Here is a 22,457-nt window from a genome sequence, read left to right on the forward strand (position 1 = left end):
GGGCACAGGGGGACGGGCACAGGAGGGTGGGCACAGGAGGACGGGCACAGGAGGGTGGGCACAGGAGGGTGGGCACAGGACGGGCACAGGAGGGTGGGCACAGGAGGGTGGGCACAGGAGGACGGGCACAGGGGGATGGGCACAGGAGGGTGGGCACAGGAGGGTGAGCACAGGGGGACGGGCACAGGAGGACGGGCACAGGAGGGTGGGCACAGGAGGGTGGGCACAGGAGGTTGGGCACAGGAGGACGGGCACAGGAGGGTGGGCACAGGAGGTTGGGCACAGGAAGGTGGGCACAGGAGGGTGGGCACAGGGGGACGGGCACAGGGGACGGGCACAGGAGGACGGGCACAGGAGGGTGGGCACAGGGGGATGGGCACAGGAGGGTGGGCACAGGAGGGTGGGCACAGGGGGACGGGCACAGGGGGACGGGCAGGTGGGGGCTGGAGACTGTGATGCAGGCGTTAGTTCTTGGGCAGATTGCTCGCACCCTCCTCTGGTCTGGTTGGCGTTGTGCCAAGTGTCACAAAGGCGTTAAGTTCCTCCATTTCCCTAACTGTAATGACTTACTTGGAATCAGATGCAGACCCTGGGATCCGGACAGAGAAAGGCACATGCGACCCATAGCTCTCAAGGGGCAGAAGTAAGACTGGACGCCGGGGTGGCTCAGGAGCTCAGGCTCCGTCACGGGGCGGGGAGTCCTCACTGTTCCCTGTAGGACGGAGCTCCCTGCCCCCCCATACCTGGATCAGCGACCTCATGTTGGCAAAGTGTGTGTCCATGGCGCCCCCGTGCGGGAAGTTCTGAGTCATCCTCTTCATGAGCTCCGTGAAGCAGCTGAAGGCCAGGGCCTCTGGGGGTGGTGCAGGACACATGGTCAGCAAGGAGCCTGCCCTGGGCCCACAGATCCCCAGCCACGTGGGAGACCGGTGGGGAAGCGAGCCCTGGCGGGTGCTGTATGCAGGAGTGCACTCCGACCTGGGGGATGGGGGGCTCTGCTAGGGGCAGCAAGGGCAGAGCCCTCCGCAAACATCTGCTTGCCACCACACACAGAGGGTGGGTCGTCCTGCCCGAACTTCTCTTTCTGCAATCCTCAGCTCCAGGCTTCACGGTGAAGCTGCCGTACCTGCGCCGGCGCATTGCTGGCACTTGTCACACCGGCAAGGGTGGGACAGGTCTGAGCCTAAATCCCTCCCATTCCCCTAGCACCGGACGCCCCCTCAGCCGGTGGCAGGAAAGCCACCAGCGCCCCAGGCCTGGACCAGGGAGGGTGCTCACCGTCATCCAGGATGACCAGCAGTGGGGCCAGAAGGTCACACATGCCCTGCACATAGCCGATCTCAATGTGCTGCCAGATGTAGCTGTGAGAGACACAGGACGCCACTGTCCTCCCCTCCTCCCACTGAACCTCCCCCCCTCCCCACTCTCCTCCCTCCTCCCTACTGTTCTTCCCCTCCTCCTCACTTTTTTGTTTTTTGTTTTTTTTGGGGGGGGTCTAGTCATGGGGCCTGAACTCTGGGCCTGGGCGCTGTCCCTCAGCTCTTCAGCTCAAGGCTAGCGCTCTACCACCTGAGCCACAGTGCCACTTCCTTTTTTCCTTTTGCTTATGTGCTGAGGAATCGAACCCAGGGCTTCAGGCATGCAAGGCAAGCGCTCTACCACTGAACCACCTTCCCAGCCCCTCTCTACTTTTTTGGTAAGTCTCAGTTGTAGGGCTTGAACTCATGGTCTGGGTCCATCTCTGAGAGTTTTTGATCAAGGCTAGTGCTCTACCACTTGAGCCACACAGCTCCATGTCAGGCTTTTTGGTGGGTAATTGGAGATAAGGGTCTCACAGACTTTCTGGGGTTTCTTAGAACTGTGATCCTCGGATCTCAGCTTCCCGAGCAGCTGGGATTACAGGTGTGAGCCACTGGTGCCTGGCTGAAATTTGTTCTTGCTGGTCTGCTCTAGTGGGACCCTGCTTGCTGCCTTCCTCCTCCTCAGTTTCTTTGAGCTCCCCCTATCCCCCCCCGTCCCCACGGGCCTCTGCTCCCCCAGCCTCCACTCCCCCCCCCGTGTCCCCCCTCCCAGCCACCTGCACATGATGTTGCGCAGCTTCTCCAGGTTGGCGGGCGTGAAGTACCAGTAGTTGCGGTCACAGCGCTGCACATCCTTCTCGATACGGTGCAGGTTGACGGTGTACAGGTCCAGCAGCTCTGGCTGTGGGTGTGTGTGTGGGGGGGGGAGCAAAGTGACCCCCAGGCTGGGCGACAGGGACACAGGCCCCCTCTCCCCCTCCTCCTTCATGCATGTATCTCTTTGTTTTTAGTTTAGTAGACTCAGATCTAAAGGTCATGGTTCAAACTCAGCCCGGGCAGGAAAGTCCATGAGACTCTTATCTCCAGTAAACCACCAAGTGGTAAAGCTTTGAAGAGATGAGGGACAGCGCCCAGGCCCGGAGTTCAAACCCCACAACTGACAAATAAATAAAATATTGATTCTGTTTTATTCTGTTCTCCTTGTGGAGGAACAGAGAATCAGAGACTGGACCAGCGCTGGCCACGGCCCCTCCCTGCTGAGCACCAGACCAGACGGTGAAAGAGCTGAACAGAAAGGCCATCCTGGGGCCACACCAGGCAGACGCCTTGATGCACAGCACTGAGGACAGCTCAACCAGACAGAGGGGAAAGGAGGAGAATTCCACAGAGAAGACAGCAAACGGGCGGTTTTGCTTTGGGGAAGCTGTGGAGATGGAAGCCGAGGCGTTGCTGTCTGAGCCCTGCGGGGTGAGGAGTCTCCCGTGGCTGCTTCCCCGGGCAGCACGACACAGGAGCTCCGTCCCCAGCTCACACAACACGCAGGGAGCTGGTCCAGGGATACAAGTGTGGTCGTTTTTTTGTCAGTCATGGGGCTTGAGTTCAGGGCCTAGGCACTACCTCTGAGCTTTTTTTTTTTTCTTTTTTTGCTCAAGGCTTAGCGGTTTACCACTTTGAGCCACAGCACCACTTCTGAGTAGTTTACTGGCATTAAGAGCCTCATGGACTTTGCTGTCTGGGCTGGCTTTGAACCTTGATCCTCAGATCTCAGCCAGGGTTATAGGCATGAGCCACTGGTCCCCGGCTTGTGATTTAAGTGTGTAAAGAAAGTATATGCGGGGTGGGGCTGGGAAGGTGGCTCAGTGGTAGAGCGCTTGCCTTTCATGCCTGAGGCCCTGGGTTCGATTCCTCAGCACCACATAAGTAAAATGAAAAAAGACAACAGGACCCCCCAAAAAAAGAGTATAAGAAAGTATATGCGGGGTCAAGATAAAAGCAGGTCTACAAAATTAGCAGGACAGTCACCACAGCCTAGTTAAAAGGAGCACACATGAAATTTTAACTGTATTTTTTTTTTTTTTTGGTGGGTCGTGGGGCTTGAACTCTGGGCCTGGGCGCTGTCCCTCAGCTCTTCAGCTCAAGGCTAGCGCTCTACCACTTGAGCCACAGCGCCACTTCCGGTTTTCTGGTGGTTTATTGGAGATAGGAGTCTCACGGTCTCTCCTGCCCGGGCTGGCTTTGAACCGCGATCCTCAGATCTCAGCCTCCTGAGTAGCTAGGATGACAGGCGTGAGCCACCAGCGCCCGGCTACACATAAAATTTTAAATGAAACTTTTTAATCCCGAGTGGCTGGGACTACAGGCATGCGCTGCCGCATCCGTCCTGGAGCATGTTGGATGCTCCACCTATATTACCTCTCTCTCCCTAATGAGTGCCTACAGTGACGCTCCCATGTTGGAGAGAAGGGCCTCCCTCCTGGGTTGGGCAGGATAAATGGAGCTTGCAGTAGAGCCCTGTCTCCACTGGAGGCCAGCTGGCGATAGGAAAGTGAGGGAGAGGGAGGCCCTGGTGACTTACCGAGTAGGTTACGCCACTGGAGGACACAGGGGACGCCTCGTTGGTGGCAGGAGTGGCCACGGCCAGGGAGGCCAGGGCGGGGAAGAGACTTTCCATCTCAGGCTCCTCTGAGAGATTGTCCTCGCTGTCCCCTCGGCTCTGCTTCTCCGCCTCGCCGGCCCGCCAGCCCTCCACGGCGGGGCCGTCCTTCTCGGGCAGGGCCACGTCCAGGCTGCCCGAGATGGACATGAACTCGTCCATGCTCTCGTTGGCCAGCAGGTCGCTCTCCAGGCTGTCCTGCACGACCAGCTCCTCCCGAGGGGCCTCGTCCCGGGACGTGGTGGCCTCGCTGCTCTGCCCCTCGTCCACGCTGCTGTCCCCGGGCCGGAACGTCGGGGCCCCGCTCCGCTGGGCGTCCAACACGCTGTCCTCCGTGCTCAGACTGGGCTCCGAGTGCTCCGAGAGGCCGGAGGAGAAGTTGTGAGAGGAGGGATGGCCGGAGTCGGGCGAGCACGTGCCGTTCGCCAGGTTCCCGTTGGGGATCTTGGGCTGTTTCTCCTCCAACCTGCCCTCTGCTTCCACCTGCTCCACCTCATCCACCGACTCAAATACCTGCAGACACGGAGCACAGAGATAGACGGGCTGGATGCCCAGCAGGGGGAGATGTGGAGGAATACTATACAGTCCGTGAAAAGAGAGGCGGGAGGAGGTGCCGTGTAAGCTCCCATTATTTCAAAGAAATATCTGCACATGTCTGAGTCTGAGCCACGTTACAGAACCTGAGCGGCCCTAGACCTGGGTATCCATGGCGGTGTCCTGGAGCCACCCCACTGAGGACACCAAGGGGATACGGTATTACTTGTGTCACTGAAAACTCCCATTTTTAAGGGTAAGTATGAAAACCTAACACATACAAATGCAATGGGACCAGCGCACAACCAATGAGCCAACCCGAGGGCCCGGAGTGGGCGGGGCATGGAGGGAAGGGGCGGGGCCTGGGAGGGCGGGGGTGCAGACAAGGCATGGTGTGGGCGGGGGCAGACATGCGGAATGGGCGTGGCATAGGCAAGGCCAGCCAGGCCGTGATGAGGAGTGGGCGTGGCCTGGAGGGGGCCAGCCGGGGCCGTGGTGCTGAGTGGGCGTGGCCTGTGAAGGTCACCTGTGTGCTGCTGCTGGAGTCGCTCTGCAGGCGGAGGTTCTGGCGGCCTGAGCTGCAGCTCTGCGAGGACTGGAGGGAAAAGAGGAGGAGGAACGGGGGTAAGCCCCCTCCTCACCGCCCCCCACACCAGCCAGCTCAGGAAGGGCTGCTGGGCTGGGAAGCCATCTATCTTTATCCTGGGGGACAAGGACCCATCCTTGGATTCAGGTTCTTGGCTCTAAAGTGAAAGTGGGGGCACTCTCCTGCTCCCCAGAACCTGCTGGGGGCCCCGGCCTCCCATCCCCCGCACCGCAACCCTCCACCCGGAACTGCTCTACTAAGGCTGGCGGCCTCCCTCCAGCTCCCCATCCATGCCTACTCTGAAGCCAGACCTGGCCACCCACGTGTGTGGGCCACAGGTGCCAGCAAACCCAGCAGGGCAGAGCCCAACCTGCACCTGCTCCGTGGGACAGCATGGCCCGGCTGCCGGCGGGAGGCTGAGAGGTGTGGTGCACAGCCAGCATACCGGACACAGCATGGTCAAGGCGACCGGCCTCCGGAGGGCTGGTTCCTGGGTGACCCCCCCCCCCCCACCCTGTGCTGCTGGGATGGGAGCCCGCGGGCTGACCCATCGGCTCAGGGGCCACGGTGAGGAGCAGTGTGCGTGCTGCGTGTGAGGGCCTGCTTTGGGCTGTTCAACTGGAGCTTCTGTATAGGCAGATTCCTGCCCTGGGGACTGTAACATGCTGGACACACTCCAGACGGTAGCTGGCACATAGTAGGTACTCGGCCTGCATTTGTTGACTATGAGGAAGCAGGGTGCTGTGCTACGCTGCACTCCTTACTCCCAATCACCTCCATTCTGTACATGCAGAAATGGGGGTCCGCGGGTAAAGCTGTGTGCAGGAGACCCCAGAGCTAGAGCAGGAATTTGAACCGAAATTCCAACATTCTGCGGTAACCCCCTCAGAAAATGAAAAGAAACTAAGGACAAGACCGACTCAAGGCCCCTGGCCCTGCGCCGCCCCCCTCCCCCCACCCTGCACCCCCATGCCCAGGTGGCGGGGCGCACCGTCCATCACCTCGTTGCTGATGGTGGAGTCCCTGTGCACCATGCGGTGCAGGTGGCTGTCCAGGCTGGCCCCTGACGAGCACTTGGCCAGGGCGGCGGCGTGGGATTCCCGCTCCCGCTGTCTCACGATGGCCTCGCAGCCCAGCCATTCAGACATGGTCTGCGCGTAGCAGGCGTGGATCTGCTCGTCCACCTGTGGGCGGGTGGGTCAAGGTCGCTGAGTGCCCGGGGCCTGGGCACTGCCCGCCCGCCCTGGCTGACCCTCCTGCCCTCGGCATGGAGCCCACCCAGTGCACCTCTGGAACCGGTTCTGAGCAGGAGGAGGGGGGAGGGCCTGGCACCCCCAGAGCCCGGTCACTGAGACTCAGCAAGTTTAGGAAGAAGGGTTGTGGCTCACAGAGGACTGAGGTAGCCCCCATCCTGGGGGGCTCCCACTTCCTGTTCTGCTTCTCCTTCCCGGGTTACGTCAGTGAGGTGACCTGTCGTTGAACCCCCCCCCACAACCGACCACATCTGTCTTCAACAGGTCATGTCTAACTGACGCACAGTCCCTGTGTGGCTGTGTGACACGTGCATGCTAATTACATCGGGGCCACTGAGCATTTCCTTCTCCTTAAACACTTAGCGTTCTTTTTCTTTTCTTTTCTTTCTTGTTGGATGTGGGGCTTGAACTCAGGGCCTGGGCACTGTCCCTAAGCTCTTTGGCTACAGGCTAGCGCTCTAGTGTTTTGAGCTGCAGAGCCACTTCCGGTTTTCCGGTGGTGAATTGAAGAGTCTCACAGACTTTGCTGCCCAGGTTGGTTTTGAAGAGCAATCCTCACATCTCAGCCTCCTGAGTAGCTAGTGATTATACGTGTGAGCCACTGGCGCCCGGTGAGAGTGAATTTCTTTAAGATAGATGTGATGTTAATGCCAGTACAATGACGGCCAGAAAGAGGTGGAAAACCAACAATCTCAAAAACTCAGTGTGAGTCAGAGAGTGGAAACAAGGCCTGTAGATTATGTGTCAGGATGGTGATACATTGTACATAGTGATTTTAATAGCATGAATTGTTGTATTGCATTTCCTCCATGAAATGTCAGGCACCTACACTGTGTGCACCTGTGTACACACACACACACACACACACACACACCCAAGTAAACAGGGAAGCCTGAATCAGACAGGCATACAACCCCAAGGCCCGCCTGCTATGATATTGGAGCGTGCTGCCATTGGATACACAGGGTGTCAATCTTCAACCATCTCAGAACAAAAGGCTATATGGTCTCCTTCATAGCTCCCCACCCCTCCCCACCCCTCCCTGGTCTCCATGCCCCACAGCGGCTGGCTTCATTATGTGGCCAGCACCACCGTCCAAATTGGCACCGACCTCCTTCCTCTCTGCCTCCGTCATCCCGAAGTGGTAGTGGCCCAGGAGGAAGGGCCACACGGCCTTGCGGATCTCGTGTTGGACGCCCCCGTAGTAGACGAGCCGCAGCAGCTCCTGCTCCTCGTAGCTCTGCGGGTGGGGTAGGAAGCAGCACGTCGGGTCAGCTGCTGAGGACTGGGGCAGCTGTCGCCCACCCTGCCATCCTGTCTGGGCCCAGCCCTCTGACACCCTAGAGTGGCCTCCAAAGGCCCAGGCGTGGGTCCCCCAGGGTGGTGCTTCTGGAAGGAAATAGAACCTTCAGGAAGTAGGGCCCAGGGGGAGCTGGGGCTCCTTAGACGGTGCAGTAGGCCCCAGCCCTGCCTTCGTGCTCTCTGTGTGGCACTGGGCCTTGGGGCAACAGGGCCAGTCGGTCCCTGACTGACAGCTCCGAGGCCCTGGTCAAACACACCTTCACTCTTCACAAGCTGATATAAAGCTCGGGTGTTTGTTATAATAACAGAAAGCTGACAGGTGCACCAAATGTGCCAGGATATTCATCCCGGTGCCGTTTGAAAGAGCCAAACCCCAGGAACTTCAAACCCCGGGAACCCCCAAGGGTGGAATGCAGCCAGTCCATCCACGCACATGCTGCGTGGCCGGGGGCCGCCTACGAGGGCTGAGGTATCTCAAGTGCTCAGTGTGCATCGCCGAGTCAAACGGAAAAGGACAAGAAGCACAACATGTATTGTGTTTTGTAGAAAAGAAAGTAAAAAAGGCTAGCAGCTGTGACTAACACATTTACTTAATTCTCAATCAGTGCTTCATCCTGTGCTGATTTCGAATATTACTTTCCAGGATCCAACTCTAAATAAAGCACAATATAAACACTCCAGCTACGGCTCACACACTAGCAGCTACGCACTCTTGGGTGACTCACAACTTTTAGCTGTGTGTGTGCACGAGTGCATGCGCCCAACCTGGGTCTTGAATTCAGGCCTGACCACTGCTCCTGAGTTCTTAGCTCTACCAATTGAGCTACTACTTCATTTCTGACTTTTTGGTTGTTCATTGGAGATAAGAGTCTCACAGACTTTCCTGCCTGGGCTGGCTTTGAACCATGATCCTCAGATCTCAGCCCCCTGTATAGCTGGGATTACAGGTGTGAGCCATTAGCCCGGATCATGGTTCACTTTTGATGAGCTGAGGCTGTCAGCTGGGCCTTAGACTGCTTCCTCCAAGGACAGGTACCAGAGCACTGGGCGAACCTCAGGAAGAATATAGGCCCTTGGGCTCCTCTCCAGATGTGCTAAGCCAGTGCAGCCGGAGCCGAGCTCGGAGACCCACAGATCTTTCCAAACCCTTGGAAATGAGCACTGCAAGGGAAGTCTGCATATTTTCAGCGCGTTGGGTTTTTCACTGTGGCTGCCACCGGTCAGTGTGGGTGTTCCATGCCCCGCCGGGCTTTTTTGTTGGTGCCCATCAAGGTTTGGATTTTGGAACATTTCGGATCCTGCTTAGGCGCGCCCCACCTGACATGCCTTGGGAAGAGGAGGGAACTCTGAAGGCAGGCAGGCGTGGGACTCAGGCAGGGCCTGTTGGGTCTCTGCTAGCAAGGTGTGGTTCCCAGCCCCCCTGGGTCTCGGCCCAGTACGCATGCGCGGGCCAGGCCTACTCACGGTGCTGTCCCGAAGGTACTGCTCCCAGATCCCGGCTGTCAGCCCCTGCCCGGCATCGCAGGGCAGGTCAGGGGACACGATCACGTGATTGACCAGGGCCGACAGGTGGGTCCGCACGGTGGACAGGTGCCTGCAGTAGGCCAGCCCTGCGGGAGGAGGCAAGGGAGATAAGACACCCCAACACCTCCTGCCCATCCCCCCCAGCGACCTGTCATCCCCCCCATCCCCAGTGTCTGTCATCCTAGCTGCTCGAGAGGGTGGCGGTTCTAGAACGGCCCCAGGCGGCAGCGTCCACAAGACTCTCTCAGTGGGAGAGGCCAGGCTCAGTGGTGGACGCCTGCCAGTGACCATGAGAAGCTGAAAATAGGCGGACTGCAGTCCAGGCATGGGCCTGGGCAGGCATCGAGATCCTATCTCAAGAACGAACAGCACAGAAAAGCGCTGGAGGAGTGGTTCAAGTGGTAGAGCACCTGCCTAGTGAGCATAAGGTCCTGAGTTCAAACCCTAGTACAACCCAAGTAGATTGTGAGGCTGGGGAAGTTAAACATGCTAAGAATCCATATAGGGGAGAGGGGAAAATGAAACCCAACAGAACAGGCAGGCTAGGATTCAAGTCCCAGCTGTGACCTTTGGAAAGTCACTTTGCCCTTCTGTGCCTTAGTGTCTCTTCTGAGTATTACTGTATTACAAGTTCAGTTTGTAAGTGTTTGGGAAGGGATCAGGCTGCCTCACTCTCCGGCCCACAGAAAGAAGCTGACATTTATTGAGCAGCTACAGCTAAGTACTAGGGGAGGGTGCATGTGTTATTCATGCAGTCCTGAATCCTTCATGGGGACGTGGTGGTGACTAGACCGAACCCCTGTCCCCAGGGCCCACAGTCCTCTCTGAGGGCCCAGAGATAAGCCTTGTCTGTGCGTGGATGGGGAAACTGAGTCTTGGAGAGGCTGCGGCCACTTGGTAGAAAGCAGGCGTGGAGGAAATGGAGCAGCTGGCCCCTTCCTCCATCATCACTGGCTTGCTGGCCGTAAGTGATCATCACAGACCCCACCCGCAAGGGAGACGCCATACGCACATCCGTAGAAGGCTCTGGAAAGGATCTGGTACTTCATGTTGTCGCAGAGCAGCTTCAGGGGTGCCCTGTGGGGGGAGATGCGGGAGAAGCTGAGGTCAGAGTGGCCTGCAGCCCCTTGGTACCGACACATGCCTTAGGCCCTTCTCCCTCAGGAGTGGAGGAGCACGAGGCTGCTCTGACTCCCACCCACCCAGCACCAGCGCCCCCTCTTCTGCTACCAGCACCCCAGGTTTCCTCCAAGGACTCACCCCTCCCACCACCATCCCTGCCATCTGGATGAAGATGTTAGGATTACCCAATAGGTGACCTGGGTGGGCACCACAGTGATTGGCTCAGTGGCAGTCACATGACACAACCTGGGCCAATGAGAACCGGCCCAGAGAGTTTGGTTGGAATTGCTGGGGAGTAGACACTTTGTTTCATGCTGAATTCCTGAGGTGTGGGGCCCTCTTTGCCAGGGCATAGGAAAGGCCTGCCTGAGAACCGAGCCCTCTTCGGGGCAAGCAAAGCCAGCATCTGGAGACCCGGGAGGGATTCACGCTCTGAGCACCTGGATCTAGCCAGTCCTGAAGCTACAGTTAAGTCTGAACTTCTCCGTTACCCCAGCGTATTTTCTTTTCCTTAAAAGAAGTGGGTTTATGCCACTTGTAGGAAAAGAATCTTGAAATGGCCTAGGGGAACCAAACTGAACCAAACAGCGCCTGATGGATTGACCGCCAAGAACCCAATGCCACAACTCTCCTCATGTGATGTTTTCGGTGCTGCTTTGGCTGAAAGAGGGGAGGGGAGGAGAGCAAGGCCCCGGAGTTGTGGGAGAAAACAAAGGCTCCTGCAGAGAATGGAAAAGGCCTAGGTTCTCTGCACATCCCAGGAGGCTCTTGGCAAAGCCAAGGAGCAGGGCAGGGAGGGGCCAGAGCTGGACCCGGCTCAGCCAAGGCTTCTGGAAAACAGTCCTGGTACCAGGGTATGTCCCCTTCCCCCCTGCCCCACAACTGTTATTCCTATTGAAGTCTAAGAGTCTCAGTTCTATTACACGTATTTCCCACCCTTAGGTGTGCCGAGTACCATGTTCTAGGTACTGTTTCGCTGAGTACCATGTTCTGGGTACTATGTGCTGAGTACCGTGCTGGGTGAGTACTGTGTTCTGGGTACTGTATGCTGGGTACCATGTGCTGGGTACTGTGTGCTCGGTGGGTACCGTGTGCTGGGTACTTTAGACCATGTCTGGATTTGCTCCTCAGTGGTCACACATGTTAAGCAAACTGAGATGTCTGTCATTCCTGTTCAGTTATATCACAGACATGCAGCACGGCAGTGTCTCCTGGCCCCGTGGTGGGAGCAGAGATGACACGTGAAGAACGCAGCTGCCTGTGGACCGCTGACAGACATGTGGTGTGGCAAAGTACTTCCATGCTTGTGGCCGAGGCCGCCGGCTCTGGGGAGTATTTGTTACTGCAGCATCGCTTTGCTCATCCTGACTGATTCGCGTGAAGTAACTGCACATGGCCAGGAGTTGACAGAGCAACGGTGGACCCCACGGCCTCCAGAGCCAATTCCGGGCAGTGAAGGGGCACCCACAACCCCCCTCCCCCCTCCCGTGGATCCTGGATCTCTCCCGACGCCCCGCCTACCTCTCGTGGTTGCAGCCATTGCTGGAGCTGCCGTTGGCTGAGCCATTGTGCGAGCAGGATGAGCAGGAGGACTTCCGGGGGCTGGGCTGCCACAGCGCCGGGAGGCTGTTCTCGGAGACGTCTATGAGGTCCTGGGGGGCTGGGGGGGGAGAAGGGGCGGGAGAGCTCTGGTTATGTCTGTGCGGGCCACACGATCTTCACCCCCAGAACAAGCAGCTCCCCGCTCCCCCCGATCGCAGGCTGCTGAGACCCTGGAGCCCACCGCACCCAGCACCGGCCACCACCCGATGAGGAGGCTCCAGCAGACGGGCAGAGTGGGCAATGGCGCAGAGAGAGGGAGAGCCCGGAGCCCAGAGCCCAGCCGAGCCCAGGCAGCCAGCCGCGGCCGTGTTGTCATTCAGTGGGGCACAGGGGATAGATGGTGATGGGGGGGGGGCTGCGGGCAATTCTGCGGAGCCTTGAGTCACCAGAGACAGGGCCCTGGGACCGGAGACGCTGGGAAGTCTGAGGAGGGGGCCGGAGTTACAAAGATGCTCTACTGGTAGGCCCAGACAACAGCCTGGGGGCCCCTCCTTGAAAAGCCACAATCCATCCTGCGATCCTCTCCTGCTGGAGCAAAGCCTCCTGGAGGCAGGGCACATGGCTCGGTGTGTTGGTGGGATGTATTTTAGTGGCACTGGGGCTTGGACTTGTGTGGCTCTCTTGTTCACAGCTGGTGCTCCACCACTTGAGCTGCACCTCCAGGGTTTTTTTTTTGGCTGTTTTGAAGATGGAGTCTTGGGGACTTTTCTGCCCAGGGTAGCATCGAACTGTGATCCTCTGGATCTCAGCCTTCTGAGTAGCTGGAAGTATAAGTGAGCCACCAGTGCCAGGCCACGCCTCCCTGTGGGCTCTCACAGCTACCCAGAGGGGCCATTACACTCTCCACAGGGAGCTGGCCAAGAGAGGCCGGTGACCCCTTCAAATGTTCTAAAAAAAAACACCCAGGGAAGCTGTGACCAACGCAGCTTCTGTCCTGGCCCTCACACCATGCAGACATCACCAATGGATGCCTGAGCCACTGAGTGAGCCCCCAGCACCCCCTTCTCCTCCCACCACTGCCTTCTGCGGGGCAGAGGCCGGGGAAGGCAGGGACACCCATCTGCCTCTCTGTCCCACATCCCCTGGGACCAAGACTCAATGACAACACGGCTGGTACCCAGCCCCGGGAGGGGGAAATGGACGTTACTGGGGGGCTGCTCCGGCAGGCGCGGGGTGGGGTGGGCGGCGTCCTGTGCCCACCGAATCCCCCTGGCCACCACCAGAGTGGACTGGCCGGCAGGAAACATCATCCAGGCGGGGCCCACAGAGATGGGGCCGGCGGGGACTTGAGACACAAAGCAAACGAGAACGGTGAGGTGCAGGCGTGAGGCTGGGCGGGCGGGAAGACGCTGGAGAAACCAATGCCCGCCTGTCCCCGCCAGACACTGAATGAGAGTGTGTGGGGCCACAATCCAATAAAACTTTATTTGTAAAGTCGGGCAGGGGGCCGCAGATGGGAGCCACACCATGGGAGGATCCCGTCTCTGTCACAGGAGATACTGTAAGATGGGGGTTCCTTTCACCCTGTGTAGTTCGGGCTCTGGTGGAGATCAGCCAAGCAAAGGGGTCCCCATTTCTCCATGGGCTGAACCTGACCTTGGGGATGAAGCTAGAGGGCTGGAATTTGCTGTGTGACCTTGGAGCCACTGCCTGACCTCTCTGTGTCTTTTGCTAGGCATGCCATGAGCTCAGACATAGAGAAGGCAAGACAAAGAATGCCCGCGGCCGCCGCTGCTCTCTGAGCAGCTGCCAGGCTGGCTCAGCAGGTGTGGTATGGGCACCGTTTGACCTCCTGGAATACAGTCCTGAGTGGGGGGGCGGGGAGACAGATCCGCTCCCCATTTTCCAGGTTAAGCATCGAGGACAGGGTCCTCACGCGTGGGTCATTCAGGAACAAGAGTGCTGGCCGCCAGCGGGCCAGGAAGGAAAAGCACAGCTGAGCCAGAGGCTGGAGCCCTGGCGGCCCCGCCCCTGCCCAGGCCCCGCCCCTCCCTCTGTCCCCGCCCCTCCCCTATCCCCGCCCCTGCCCAGGCCCCTCCTCTCCCTCTGTCCCCGCCCCTCCCCTGTCCCCGCCCCTCCCCTGTCCCCGCCCCTGCCCAGGCCCCGCCCCTCCCCTGTCCCACCCCTGTCCAGGCCCCGCCCCTTCCCAGGCCCCGCCCCTCCCCTGTCCCCGCCCCTCCCCTGTCCCCGCCCCTGCCCAGGCCCCGCCCCTTCCCTGTCCCCACCCCTGTCCAGGCCCCGCCCCTTCCCAGGCCCCGCCCCTCCCCTGTCCCCGCCCCTCCCCTGTCCCCGCCCCTGCCCAGGCCGGATGGGAGCTGGCGTGCCACAGGGCCTGGTCCCGCAGCCAGGCTCAGGACGCTCGTCCTCCTGGGAGCTGGGGGCTGCAGGAAGGAGGGGGCTCAGCGGGAAGACCCTGACGCCAGCATGGACGCTGCATGGGCCCCTGCACTGGGTGGGGTGCGTGCCGGGCCCCTCCGGGCCTGGAGGCCCTGGGCCACCATGAGCTCCTGGTCAATAAACGCCCGGAGCGCCGTGTCCCTCCTGCAGGCCCTGGACACCCGTCGCCGGCCTTCAGCCCTCAGACGCCGGCGGGACTCCCACCCGACACCCCCATTTTACAGATGGGGAAACAGGCCTGAGGCACAATCCTCCCCAACGCATCTGTCATCTTTTCTGTTTCTTTTTCCTTTCTTTTAGCATTTTGGGGATTGACCTCAAGGCCTTGCGTTTGCAAGGCAGATGCTCCTCCACTTGAGCCATGCTCCCCGCCTTTTTGCATTTGGGGGGCCTGGGCTGGCCTTGGGCTGTTATCCTTCTAGACACACTTCCCGTATGCTGGGGTTACAGCAGCCAGCCACCATGCTCAGCCAGGCTTTTGATTTTGAACTCTGAACCTCTCGATTTCCTTTTCCTTAGTGGCTGGGACAATAGGTGTATGCTACCCTGCCTGGCCTCAATGGTAGTGGGGGCGGCTCACCGAATTCGGACTGCGTGCCGGGGTAGAGGATGCGGAACACGTAATCCGTGGCCTCGTCATCCTCCTTGTCTGACGACGTGGACTCGGACGAGCCCGGGGGGCTCCGCTTGCGGAGTTTGGGGAACACTTTGCCCTGAAAGAACACGTCCTGAAGCCCGTTTGGGGACCCGCCTGTCCCCGGGCCCGCAGGGGGCCGCGGTGGGGTGTGCGCGCACCCGCCAGGCCTCGGTGGGGCCCGGGCCCACCCCGGCCCCCCTCCAGCCCCCAGGGGCCACTCACCTTCCCGCGCTGGGACCAGAGCGGTGGGTCCAGCTGGCCGTGGGGGAGCAGCCCGTTCTCCAGGCAGGAGAGGAACTGCAGCAGGTGGCCGCCCTTGGGGAAGCGGAAGGGCGACCTCTGGATCCCGTCCTGGCTCACCAGCACCACCGTGCCGCCGCTGTCCACTGCCACGGCCACCGACCGGCGGGGGAGACCAGCAGGAAGTCACGGCGGGGTAGGGTAGGGTGGTGGCTGCCCCCTCCGGCCAGCCCAGGCCCCAGGGTGGACCCCAGCTCCGGGCAGGGCTGGGCATCTCTCAGATCCCCCCACCCCCACCGTCCATCTTGGGGGGGGGCGTGTGACAGGATGAGACCCAGAACTGGCTTCCTAGGGCCTTTCCTCAGGCTTCTGTAACCCTGCCTGACTTAGTTAAAGGCAGACTTCAGACTCAAATCCTCCCCGAGCTGGTTGCCTCAGGCCAGCATGAGCAAGCACTTACTGAGTAGTTTTCACCTGGTGGTTAAAAATTTTGTAAAGCTCACAATATCCCTATTTGTCATGGTCTAATTTCTACAGGATAAAACCAAGGCTCAGGGAGGTTGACTATCTCGTCCAAGGTCACACAGCAGACTGTAAGGATCAGCGCCTAGACTGGAACCTCAGTTCTGTCTCCTTAAAAAGGCACGAGTGACTGTGTTTTAAGGTGTTGGTGTGGCCCAAGCTTTCTAGAGCCGGCCGGGCCTGTGTGTGCTTCTGGCTTGGAAGGAGCGAGGGAAGTTATGGTTCTTTAGTCTGCAGAGCTCTGCCTCTCCCTGACCTGGGTTCGAGTCTGGGCTCTGGAGCAGATGGGCCGCTTCACCTCTGACATGGTGACCAGGCTACCCCCTTGCTGGGCTGCTCTAGGCACTAAGCAGCGGCCATTCTACACAGGGGAAGACCAGGCTCAGAGAGGCAAAGGCGCTGGCCCGAGGCTGCACAGGCAGTTGGGGACGAGTGGATGCGTGGGGACAGACGGTGGGGGGGCCAGGACGCGTGCCTGCCGTGCCCGAGGCCCCCGGGGCCCACCTTGCTGGTGACAGTGCAGGTAGACAATCTCCTCCAAGCGGATGGTCATGGCGTAGTCCCAGTAGACGCTGGAAGGGGACCAGGGGTAGGCTTTAGGGGGCCGGCTGACCCCCGTGGAGACGCTGCCCCAGGGCTCTGACCCCTCCCTGGACCCCTGCACTGCTGACATCTGCGGCCCGTTCTGCCCAGTCTGTCTCCCTTTGCTCTCTCAGCACCTCCACCACCTGAGGGAGTCATTGCCCCCTGGCCATGGGGCCCCGAGGATCACCTGACCCAGGACCGACCCATCAGTGCGTGCCAATGTCCCGAGCACCATGATTGGTGCAGGGAGGACCCCGTGACCCGTGCAGAGCCAGTGAGATGTTGGATGAGGTTTATGCTCTAGTGACCGGGAGAAGCTCCCAGGGGCCTGGAGACACCCGGGCCGGTGACCAGGGTAAGTCTACATGAGGATGGAGTTCCCAGAGGGCCTGGATCCAGCCGTGCCTGCAGCCTGCCGCCCTGGCGTCCTTCAGTTCCAGAGAGCCCGTGTTTAGGGCAGTGTGAGCCTGGTTTTGTGTCACTGGAGTCTCCTTTTCCCCCGGGCTGCCTTGTGCTCATGGGGAGGAGACAGAACAGCTGCCCAACGGCTTTGACCTCCTGAGCCTCAGTCTCCTCCTCTGCCAAGTGGGATCTCACAGTGCGGCTGTGAGGGGGAGCTAGAACCAGCACTTCAGAAGGCTCAAGCCAGAAATAAAGTACTTGGGACACAGTCTCTGTGAGTCTGTATGTCGACGTGCCGTGACACACAGGACCGGGCAGCACGGGGACCTGGTCCCATGGCCTCCGTCTTCCGGTGCCCTTGGCTACCCCTCATCTTCCCCAGTATGATGTGAGGGGAGAGTTTTCAGCCAGACGCCGGTGGCTCACACCTGTAACCCCAACTATTCAGGAGCCTGAGATCTGAGGATCACGGTTCGAAGCCAGCCCAGGCAGGAAAGTTCATGAGACTTTTTATCTCCAATTAACCACCCAAAAAGCGAGAAGTAGAGCTGTGGCTCACGGGACAGAGCACCAGCCTTGAGTGGAAAAGATAAGGCGCAGAGGCCAGGCCCTGAGTTCAAGCCCTCGGATGGGCACTAAAACAAGAAAAACCATCCAAAAAGACCCCAAACCAAATCCCTTCCCGTCTGTCTTCCCTTCCTCCACAGCTGCCTCCCCACCAGGGGGCGGCGCCCTGGGCATCTGGGGAGAGGCAGAGCCCCCACAGAGCGGCTGCCCAGCCCCTGCTGCGCTGCGGCCTGGCGGGCCGGGATGACGCGGACAGCGGCGGGGAGGGTCCCGAGGCTGGGCGCGTTCGCGTGAGTACGGCTACACAAAGGCCGCGAAAGAGACTCAGGCCTCGTGGGACGCAAAGGCAGCTGGGTGGCCGGGGAAGAGCCGGGGCCGGGACTGGAGATGGAGAAGTTCCGGGCCGGGGTGCCTTCCCCACCGCAGGGCTTCACCAAGACCCACAGAGCCGGGCTGAGCTCTGCCAGCCTCCACCCGCCTGTGCTGTCACCAGCCGCCTAGCGCGAGCCAAGCCGAGTGCTGGAGGGGGGAGAGTGTGCCCCCCACACGCATGCACACACACACGCACGCACGCACACACACATGCACACGCACGCACTCACGCACTCACGCACACACACGCATGCGCACACACACGCACGCACACACACATGCACACGCACGCGTGCACACGCACACACGCACACTCGCACACACACGCATGCGCACATGCGTGCACACGCGCACACACGGACGCACACATGCATGCACATGCACACACATGCACGTATGCACACATACACGCACACGTGCACATGCACACACGCACACATGTACACACACGCATGCACACGCGCGCACGCACACACGCGCACATGCACACACACACGCACACACGCACGCACACACACACACCCCTTCTCCTACCTCCTCTCGTAGTCCAGGTCCCCCACAGACCCGTTCATCAGCTGGTTGGGCGTCCACTTCAGGGTCATGATGTCCGCGGTCTGGTGCAGGGACAGGTAGCCAGGCACGGCCTCCATGTCATCCCTCTGCAGAGACGGACAGGATTGCTCAGGCCTGGCCACCCTGCCGGAGCCGGGCGGGCGGCGGCAGAGGCGCTGGGCCCGCTGGTTCATCCGTGTGTTGCTGATGCCAGTGCTCGGGCTCCCGGCCCGTGAGGTCCCGGCCAGCAGGGCGCCCCGGCCTCCCCTGTGCCCAGCGCGGCCCCCCACAGTGGGGCTTCAGGATGGCCCGGCCGCGGGGCAACCACGGGCCCCGCATCTGGGGTCCAGGGGCTCTGCCCCGCGTTCCTTTAGAACCAGCTGGGGGCTCTGTGTCTTTAAGCCGCGGGCTGAGGCATATCTCTCAGCCAAGGGAGAGAGATGGCACCGAATGCGAGGGCAGCCCCCAGCCGTTACCAGAAACCGCTCCCCCCACAGGGGGGTCCAATCGCCCCACAATCTGCCTCCAGGACCCCCTGCCCTCCAGCTGCCCTGCTCATCCCAGGCACAAGGCGGGGCGGGGGGGTGCTCTGCCACCATCGCTCATCCAGGAGGACGGCAGCCCCCATGCCAAATCCTCAGCCTCCCAACCCAGCGTCTGATTAGCCACCAAGTGTGTGCAGAGCGCAGCCCGGCCATGTCATGCCCACAAGGGAGCAGCATCTCGGTCCCGCATCCATCCCGCGAAGCCTGCGCCCCGTCACGCACGTCGGGGAGGGCCCTGGCCATAGCTGCGCACCGGGCTGGTCCCGCCCCGACCGGCTTCCCACTCGGAAGGCGGGGTGTACTTTACATCTTTGAAACCATGCGACTTGGCAGCACAGAGGAGGCTGGCGGCAGAGCAGATGAACACCCCCCCCCCCAGCCCAGAGCTGTGGGGAGCTCAGACCCCAGCCAGAAAGGCTGAACTCACTACACTCTCAGGTTCAGAGGTCACCAAACTTCCCATGCCAAGAGACGGCTGGGGCCTTGTCTTTGCTCATGGAAGCCACACAGGCCCGGATGCAACCAGTCAACTCTGCCACCATAGCTTGGAAGCAGTCATGGGCAGCACAGAAGCGAATGGTCACGGCTGTGCTTCAATAACACTTTATTTATAAAAGCCAAGTGGAGGGCCACCAGCACAGTTTGTCAGTGCTTGGGGGGGGGGGGTCACCCAATGACCTCTCCCACTTCCTCCCAGAGTCTAGTCACCATGCTGGCCGTGGAGAGAGGCAGCCAAAAGGGACACTTCCTGGGGGCCGGAGCCCTGTGTGCCCCTCTCCCCACCCATCCCTAGAGCCTGGCCAGCTGCCAGAGGAAAGACTAAGTAATGGCAACAGCCAGTGGTGAATTAAAGTTCTTAGTCCTGGTCACCTCTACAGGCTCCAGTGTTTCCAGGCTGAACAGCCCTGCCTGTGAGGGCTACGGGGCTTCAGTGAGTTAACACAGCTCTGGGCGTTCCCGCAGCACAGCGCCCGGCAGACACCCGCCACATCCATCCATCACACAGCAGGCCTGAGTAAACGTTTGGCAAGCGAGGAGGACACGGATGGGCAGTGACGGGGTGGCTGCCATCCATCCTGAGGCTGGGGAGGGCAGGAAGGGGAGGGGTGGGGTGGGACAGCAATGGGGAAGATGGGGAGATGATGGGCAGGAGGGCAGATGCAAATGCAGGCGGATGCTTGCATGAGAGGGAGCGGGCGCACAGATGAAAAGATGGGTGGGCTAGAGAATGGAAGGGGGGACCAGCTGCTTAGCCAGATGGAGAAATTAGCAGGTGGATGGATGAAGGAACAGATAGAATCATGGGTTGGTGGATGGGTGGATAATGAGTAGCTACATTGGCAGATGGTTGATTGAAAGGGTAGATGGATAGACTGGCAGATGGATGAATGAAGATGATGGATGGATGGATGGATGAGAAATTGGTTGGCGGATAGGTAGGTGGGTAGATGGGTGGATGGAGGGATACACTGATAGGTAGATGATGGATGGATTTATTAGGAAGTGGGTGAATGGAGAGAGATGAATGGCTAGGTGGTGGGTGGATGAATGAATTGACTACACTGGCAGTGGATGGATAGGTGGGAGGGTGGATAATTAATGGGCGGATGTATTGGTAGATGGCTGGCTGGATGCACGTGTTGGCAGATGGGTGGATGAATGGATGGGCAGATGGGTGGATGAATGGATGGACAGGTGAATGGGTGGGTGGATGGATGGATTTGTGGGTAGACGGATGAATGGATGGATGGGAGTGTAGGTGGGCAGATGGAGGAGTGGATAGACAGAAGAATAGTTGGATGGGTGGGTGGGTGGATAAGTGGATGGACAGATGGATGGATGGATGGGTGGGTAGGTGGGCAGATGGAGGAGTGGATAGACAGAAGAATAGTTGGATGGGTGGGTGGATGGACAGATGGATGGATGGATGGGTGGGTGGGTGGGTGGGTGGGTGGAGAAGCAATCTGGAGCCAGAGGAAACTCCCCACCTCCAACCCAGATCGGAACCCGCGGTGGCTCACCGGCTGGACCAGGACGTTATTCTTGCCATACAGCAGGGTGGCGCGGGAGTTCTGGTGCAAGGACTCCACGTAGTCCCGGGCAGAGAGGGACGGCCGGTCGTCCATGCTGCCGCTCGAGTGTCTCTTCTGTATCTGGTACGCGGAGGGACAGCCCTGGAGTGACGGGGGGAGGGGGAGGAGGACGTGGGGGGAGGGAGGGCCGGCCCGCTGCCCGCCCAGGGCCCCGCTGCCTGGCGCTCACGCAGAGGGCCGGCCGCTTGGTGGGCGAGTCCTGGCGCAGGTACGAGCTGTGGATGCGATGCCTCTGGACCAGCTCGTCGGCCGAGGGGTCCGTCCAGAAGTGGTCGGCGGTCTTCATCCTGGTGTACTCCAGGGCGCAGGGCCCCACTGCAGAGCACACCGGCTGGGCACTTGCGGACCCCGAATGTCCACCCACCCGGCCCCCTCCCCTCCCCAGAGCTCCGCGGTGAACAGACCAGAACAAGACCCGGGGAAGGAGAGGCGGCCGGCAGGCAAGCAGGCTCCGGTGGGCTGGGCACTCCCGAGGCCCCAGGCCAGAGCCCCGGCCTCTTACCCAGCAGGGACGCCAGGATGGGGCCGTCCACCGGGTCCATCAGCAGAGCCTCCTTCTCGTAGTACTTGCTGGCAGGGAGGGAAAGAGGGGCAGGTGTGCATGGCGGCCAGCAGGGGGCGCACACCCCCAACTCGTGGGAGACTCGGCCATCCACCTGCCAAGTGGGGGTGCCAGAAGGCACACGGACCACACAGAGTGCCGGGTGGGGTCTGCACCTGCTTAATGGCCACGAGGAGAGTGACGGGGGTAAGGACCAGCGGGCTGTGTCGGGAGGTGGGCTGACTCCACCTTCCCTTCTCAGATGCTGGGGGCGGGGGAGGGCGGGGAGGGGCTTCTGTCACCAAGGCAACGAGGTGCTGCTTAGCTGTGCTGGGAATGCACCTGGTGAGCTGACACGCTCTCCTGCGCAGATAAGGAACATCGAGAATGCTGGCCTGAGAGGAAGTCTGACCTTGCAACGTATCACGCGACAGCACCATTGGAACATTCATGCTGCGTGTTTTGGGGGTTGTTTGTTTAAGTCATAGTGTGATGGTTTCTAACTCCTAGAAAACTCATGCAGTCCAAAGACTCACAGGGTTTCAAAGCAGTTATCTGGAATCTCCTAAGGCTATCAGGCCCAGAGAGGCTAAGTGACTTGCTGGAGGACACACAGCAGGAAGACAGAGGTCTATCTGCCGAGCATGGCCCCTGCCTCCATACGGCTGAGGGTCATTCATAGGCTTGGGGTCTGGAGTCCAGACAGACTGAGTAGGAGGCAAGCTTGGCTTCTCGCCACTGTGCTCTGTGTCCCTAGGCAAGTGGATCCCTCTCCGAGCTTCAGTGTTCTAGTTGTAAAGTGGAAGAATGGCAGAATTCAGAGAATTGGCTGAGCTAGAACTAACCTGCTTCAGAACTTGGTCCATATATAAAGTTCACACATTTTGAAGTTAAGAGTATAGACACTTGCCAGCTTTCAGTTTCCATTCCCAAACCAGCAGTTAGTTGATCATAAAAGCCTTGGGGCCGGGTGCTGGTGGCTCATGCCTGTCATCCCAGCTACTCAGGAGGCTGAGATCTGAGGATTGTGGTTTGAAGCCAGCCCAGGCAGGAAACTCCATGAGACTCTTACTTCCAGTTAACCACACACACACACACACACACACACACACACACACACACACACA

At 59.8% G+C, this 22,457-nt stretch overlaps 1 protein-coding gene across 1 annotated transcript in view; it reads right to left on the reverse strand.

Annotated features, from left to right (window-relative positions):
• Sgsm1 (small G protein signaling modulator 1) overlaps positions 1 to 22,457 on the reverse strand; it is a 30,777-nt gene that overhangs the window by 4,634 nt on the left and 3,686 nt on the right. The window contains exons 4-20 of the mRNA XM_013014334.1: positions 21,292 to 21,359; positions 20,959 to 21,104; positions 20,718 to 20,849; positions 18,134 to 18,258; positions 16,178 to 16,245; positions 15,134 to 15,297; positions 14,855 to 14,987; positions 11,797 to 11,935; positions 10,166 to 10,230; positions 9,094 to 9,239; positions 7,439 to 7,567; positions 6,076 to 6,258; positions 5,015 to 5,083; positions 3,877 to 4,467; positions 2,078 to 2,202; positions 1,279 to 1,361; positions 744 to 853 (exon numbers count right to left, since the gene is read on the reverse strand). Coding sequence (XP_012869788.1) covers positions 744 to 853; positions 1,279 to 1,361; positions 2,078 to 2,202; positions 3,877 to 4,467; positions 5,015 to 5,083; positions 6,076 to 6,258; positions 7,439 to 7,567; positions 9,094 to 9,239; positions 10,166 to 10,230; positions 11,797 to 11,935; positions 14,855 to 14,987; positions 15,134 to 15,297; positions 16,178 to 16,245; positions 18,134 to 18,258; positions 20,718 to 20,849; positions 20,959 to 21,104; positions 21,292 to 21,359 — 2,476 coding nt within the window. The remainder of the gene's footprint in view (positions 1 to 743; positions 854 to 1,278; positions 1,362 to 2,077; positions 2,203 to 3,876; positions 4,468 to 5,014; positions 5,084 to 6,075; positions 6,259 to 7,438; positions 7,568 to 9,093; positions 9,240 to 10,165; positions 10,231 to 11,796; positions 11,936 to 14,854; positions 14,988 to 15,133; positions 15,298 to 16,177; positions 16,246 to 18,133; positions 18,259 to 20,717; positions 20,850 to 20,958; positions 21,105 to 21,291; positions 21,360 to 22,457) is intronic.

Source organism: Dipodomys ordii, unplaced genomic scaffold (assembly GCF_000151885.1).
Source record: "Dipodomys ordii isolate 6190 unplaced genomic scaffold, Dord_2.0 Scaffold23, whole genome shotgun sequence".
NCBI lineage: Eukaryota > Metazoa > Chordata > Mammalia > Rodentia > Heteromyidae > Dipodomys > Dipodomys ordii.